The sequence below is a fragment of the Gekko japonicus genome, unplaced genomic scaffold (assembly GCF_001447785.1).
Source record: "Gekko japonicus isolate JY-2015 unplaced genomic scaffold, Gekko_japonicus_V1.1 scaffold1542, whole genome shotgun sequence".
NCBI lineage: Eukaryota > Metazoa > Chordata > Lepidosauria > Squamata > Gekkonidae > Gekko > Gekko japonicus.
Window position 1 is genome coordinate 405651 of NW_015172601.1, and position 5395 is coordinate 411045.

Below are 5395 nucleotides of genomic sequence, written 5' to 3' on the forward strand. Positions count from 1 at the left end.
GGGGGGGGCTCTGCAACACTTGGCTGCTTCTTGCTCCTTGTGGCCTGACTGAGGGCTGCTGGGAGCAGGGGGCGGGACTTGTTGCATGTGCCCACCCCCTGGACTCCTTACTGCCAGAGCTCCGCTCCTGTGCGCTCCTGCAGGAAATGACCCCTGGCGTTATCGGATCACAGCATAACCAGGGAGACCCTGATTCGAATCTCACTTCTGCAACCGATGCAGGAGGAGCATTCCTTCGGGGAGTCGTTATTCTTTCAGCTGCGCCCCCAACCAGCAATGCGGAGCCTCCTGCCTTGCAGGTGAATGGCAATGACCACTCAAACCCTCCCCCCCCCATGCAGGGCTCTTTTTGTAGCAGGAACTCCTTTGCATATCAGGCGACACACCCCTAATGTAGCCAATCCTCCAAGCGCTTACAGACAGAGCTCTTCTTACAGGGGCTACTGTAATCTCTTGGAGGATTGGCTACATTAGGGGGGGTGTCGCCTAATATGCAAAGGAGTCCCTGCTACAAAAAGAGCCCTGCGCCCACAGTATTTAAGTTGCATGTGTTATTTCACAAACAGCTGTTGTTTTCAATAGATTAACTGTGTGTGTGAATCGGGGGGGGGGCATTTTTAAAGGGAAAAAACCAATTGCAGACGCTCAAGTATGCTACACCAAAACAGCAGAGCAAACTTTAAGAAGTCGAGGTGGCATTTTGAGTTGCCACAGCACTGAAACAGTCGTTTCAGCTACTGGTACCACGAGGAGGAGGAGGATATGAAGATGGGATGCAAGGAAGGCAGAGCCAGGGAGGGCGAGTGGGGGGGGGGAGAGGGGGCCAGGATTTCCCTTCCCCACTGAAAAAGTACATCACAAGAAGTATGGGGAGAGGCAGCTGGGGGAGGTGTGGTGACCAGTTTAGGTTTGCACCCGTATGAGACATGAAACGGCCATGAGATAACACCATCTGCTCCTAAGTAATGCTCTGGATTTTAAAAAAAGGTAAAGGTTTCCCTTGCTCGAAAGCCAGTCGAATCCGACTCTAGGGGGCGGTGCTCATCTCCATTTCCAAGCCGAAGAGCCAGCGCTGTCCGAAGACGTTTCCGTGGTCATGTGGCCGGCACGACTAAACGCCAAGGCGCACAGAACGCTGTTACCTTCCCACCAAAGCGGTACCTATTTATCTACTTGCAATTTCTTGCTTTCGACCTGCTAGGCTGGCAGGAGCTGGGACCAGAGACGGGAGCTCACTCCGTCATGTGGCACTCGGGTCTCGAACTGCCGAGCTACTGACCTTCTGGTCTGCAGCTCAGCGTCTTAACCTCTGCGCCACCGTAGCTCTGTATTGCCACTTACCAAAAACGAAATACAAATGTGTGTAGTGTTAACTGATGCACTATGAGATTCCTGCTTTTTATTTCAGTGAGGGGGATAAAATGGGACTTCTCTCTGAGTGGACTTGCTTAGTACCGCTCCCTCGATAACGTTCCATAAAAAGTGGGCAACAACCTTTCACTAGCTATACAGACAATCTACAAAGGTGTTTGAAACGCCATCACAAGGCCTTTTGTGTGAGTCCACCACCTTCTGAGGTGATAAAGGACAGAAACCACTTCCTGGCTTTGTTTCAGGGGGAGCCATGTTCGAGTCCAGTAGCTTCTTAGAGACCAATTAGACTTTCAGAGTATGAGTTTTCGAGACTCAAAGCTCCCTTTAGTGTCTGACAAAAAGAGCTTTGACTCTTCAAAGCTTATACCATGAAAACTGTGTTGGTCTCTAAGGTGTTGCTAGTCTCAAATATAGCTCTTCCTGGCTTTGGAAAGCCTCTTCCCCTCTCTCTGTGAATGGCATTGTGTCGTCCTTGCTTACTGGGGGAAACAGTTTTACCTTTAAAACACTCTCTGGCCCCGGTCACACGGGGGAAATTGGCACGGCCAAAGTGCAGCTTTTAGAGCCGCACCAAAAGAGACGCGCAGCGGAGGGATCAGATAGATCCCCTGAGCCGCCGCGCAGTTGCTCCCCGGCACGATCAGATGCCGGGGGGGCGGAAGCCATGGAAGGGAGAGTGAGGCAGCCGGCTGCGCATGTGTGCGCATGCGCAGTTCGGCCGGGAGCCTCGAATGCTGCTGAAGATGGGCGCGCCGGCGACCCCTTGGCCACGCTTGCTGCGGCGTTTCAGGGTGGTAGTACTCTTTCTTAAGGTTTTTTTGATGCGCGTTTTTGGGCTGAAGGGACGGATCGCTTCCCAGATGTTGCGGTGTGATCGCGCCCGTTTGCTGCGCCCCCGATCTGTCCCTCTTGCGGGGCAAAAGCTCCCTTGTGACCGGGGCCTCTGTGTACCTAAACTTGGTAGATTTCTGCTGCCACCAGGAATTAAACATTCCAATTCTCTCTCTTTTGGTAGAATGACCCAGGGTCTGGGCACTTCAGAGGACTATGAGGCCCTGAGGAAGGACTATTCTGATTTCTGGGATAAGTTTACACAAAAAAATGATTTATTTAATAAAGAACAAAATAGGTTTCTGGTTATTTTGAACTGTTGCTGATGAAAGGAACTTGTAAATATAACTGGTAAAGCTTGGTGTCACAAACAGTCTCTCAAACTCCCAAAACTCCACTCTGACAGGCATAGACATTAATCTCTCTCTCATCCATATAGCCATACAGGCTGAACTCTTTGTCTTATTCACACAGAATAGACTCAAAGACTATACTCTCTCTTCAAACTTCACACACAGAGTCACTCTCATACACACCCATCCTCCCACACCCTCAGTCATCAGCCAATCACATCACACTCCTTACAGTACTGCAGTCAAACTAAACATTTAAAGAAACACACACACACCAAGACATGAACTCATTACAGGCATCATCCAGTGGCTGGTGTTTTACTGGTCTGTAATTTGGTTTCTCTCCTCCTAGTTTCCCTGCCTTAGCTGTATCAAGATTCTTAACAGATACTGTCTGGCTTATTAAGTTTACTTTTTTTTTACTGTTGCTGTTGTTTGAAATCATTAAGTTTAGCACGTCCGGGGGGGGGTGCATTTTTATTTAGATTTCAGCTTTATTTGAGCCGTTCTGTTGGTTTTTTAATGCTCTGGCTCTTTGGTGGAAAGGCGGCATAGAATATTTTAAATGATAAAGCAGATTTTCTTTTTTAAAAAATGTAAATTATACAAATATTTCCATAAATTGTAGGCTACAGGTGCGACCTTAAGAAGAGGCATCCCCTCCTCTCTGTCAGATAGCCGGGAATGCTTCTTCTAAGAGGGCAGTCACGGCACGACCTAAAAAAGAGCAGCCTTCTTTGCTTCATAATTCCGGTTTCCTTTTATGCAAATGCATGTACAGCCGATAAATTAATCAGTTCTGCTCTCATTTGTTCCACTCTGATTTTAGGGCAGCAGCCCTAAAAAAAAAAAAGTGGAGTCTTGGCCAACAAAGTTTTTAAAAACAGATTCCACAAGCCTCCCCCAGCCTCTTTAAAGGAGACTTGCAGTGCAAGTCTAAGCAGTTACATCTGGGTCCCCAACACGGCTCCCATGGGCACCATGGTATCCTCCAACACCTTTCCTAGGTGTTTTAGAAGGCGGGTTTGGGCCAGGTAAGGCTTTTGCCCAGCAAGGCTTCTGACTGGCCACTGGAGATTTAATTGTTTGTGCAGCCGCTGCCACCATGACACAAGGGTGTCATGTGTGACTGATGGTAAGCTGCAGCAGCCATTTTGTGGCTGGCTCCGCCTCCTGAAGCCGCCATCTTGGGCCTGCGCCCACCGTGCTGGGTCAGAATTCCAAGGGTGCCCACAGGCTCAAAAAGATTGGGGATCCCTGAGTTACATCCTTCTAAGTGACTTCAACGGACCCTTCTAACTCCGTTGAAGTCGCTGGGCTGGGAAGGATGTACTGCTTCGGACTGGGCTGATAAACATACGTGCATTTTGCAAAATACCTTGATGGGATGCCTGGTCACAAACTGGGCAGCTTGCATCGGCTTGCGGTTAAAGGACACCCAGAGTTGAACGGAAGGCTGTGGCTGAGTGCCCAAAAGATGCTAAGGAAAAGAAAGGAAAAGGGGGGGGGATCCGTAAGGATCTCTTTAATCTTAAATTTCTAACTGTTCATAAAATGCCTTTATAATACCCATTATTCATAATACGACAGACACCCGTCTCCCACAATGATGTTGATGCTCCAGAAAAGCCTAAATTGAATTAGAATAGAGTCTGGTTCTTTCTTTTTCATTTTCTCGAAATCCCCCAATCCATAAGCAATTTGGCAACGAGATAGGGAGTCTAGGGAGGTTGCGAGCGTCTCTTTTTTGAGACGTCTGCAGGGCCATGTTTTCATTTCTGAACTTCTCCTTTTTTGGTCTTGTCCACAGTCGCTCAGTGCCTCACCTGGAACAAGTTAAGGATTACTGCCGGGAGACCAGGCTTTCGAAAACCGAACCAGAGCTGGTTCTTTGAGAATCCTGTTCTCCTTCAGTTTCCCAATATGCTACAGGTGACTATCACAGGACAGGTCAGCTAGGACGACTCTTGTAGATTTACCAGAGATGTTTTAACAGGTACACAAACACTTTGCGGTTTTTCTTACAAACGAAATAAAAACCGCAGCAGCGTGAGTCTGCCACGGACGTCTTCGCCTCTCCAAAATCACTGCAACCCCACACCAAAATGACACTACTGGCTTTACTCAAGTCGAGCGACTGACACGACAGTGGGTTTGGGAACGCTGCCTAAGCCAATACTCTCTCTGCTCTCTGGTTGCTATTCAAACAATTAAGAGAAGCCACAAAGCTGCAACTTGGCTGTAGGCTCTCTTCTTCTATTGGCTTAAACATGGTGTTCAGAGGAGGGTCTATAGCTGGATTTCCCCACTAGAGGCACTGCAGAAATCCCTCCTCTGTCCCTGCTGGTGGACCTCCTGACGGCACCTGGGTTTTGGCCACTGTGTGGCACAGAGTGTTGGACTGGATGGGTCACTGGCCTGATCCAACATGGCTTCTCTTATGTTCTTACGAATGGTGCTGCCTGGCAGTAGGAACCCCGCCACCGCCACCACCACCGCAATGTTTTCCCCCCTTTTCTAATTTAATAGAAATAACCCAAACAAACTGGTTTTCAAACTATGCTTCTTAAAACTGTTCTCGTACAACTGCTTCAAGCACAAGGTTGAGCCTCACCGAGGCAAACTTTCATAGGGAAAACTCTGGAATTTGAAGACCTTGCTAAGGAAATTCTGTACGTAGACAGAGACACCCACGGATCAGTGTTCCCTCTAAGCTGAGCTAGTGTGAGCTAGCTCACAGCTTTTTAGCCTCCGGCTCATGGATTTTTGACTTGGCTCAGGAAGGAGGGCTCCAGAGCAAACTAATTTATGCAGGAGCCAAATCGCTCACTCACAAC

General features: G+C 48.5%; 1 protein-coding gene across 1 annotated transcript in view; it reads right to left on the bottom strand.

The window, feature by feature from the left end:
* SORL1 (sortilin-related receptor, L(DLR class) A repeats containing) overlaps nt 1–5395 on the bottom strand; it is a 145385-nt gene that overhangs the window by 121506 nt on the left and 18484 nt on the right. Inside the window, exons 5-6 of the mRNA XM_015421578.1 lie at nt 4738–4756; nt 3937–4038 (exon numbers count right to left, since the gene is read on the bottom strand). Of these exons, the coding sequence (XP_015277064.1) occupies nt 3937–4038; nt 4738–4756 (121 nt within the window). The remainder of the gene's footprint in view (nt 1–3936; nt 4039–4737; nt 4757–5395) is intronic.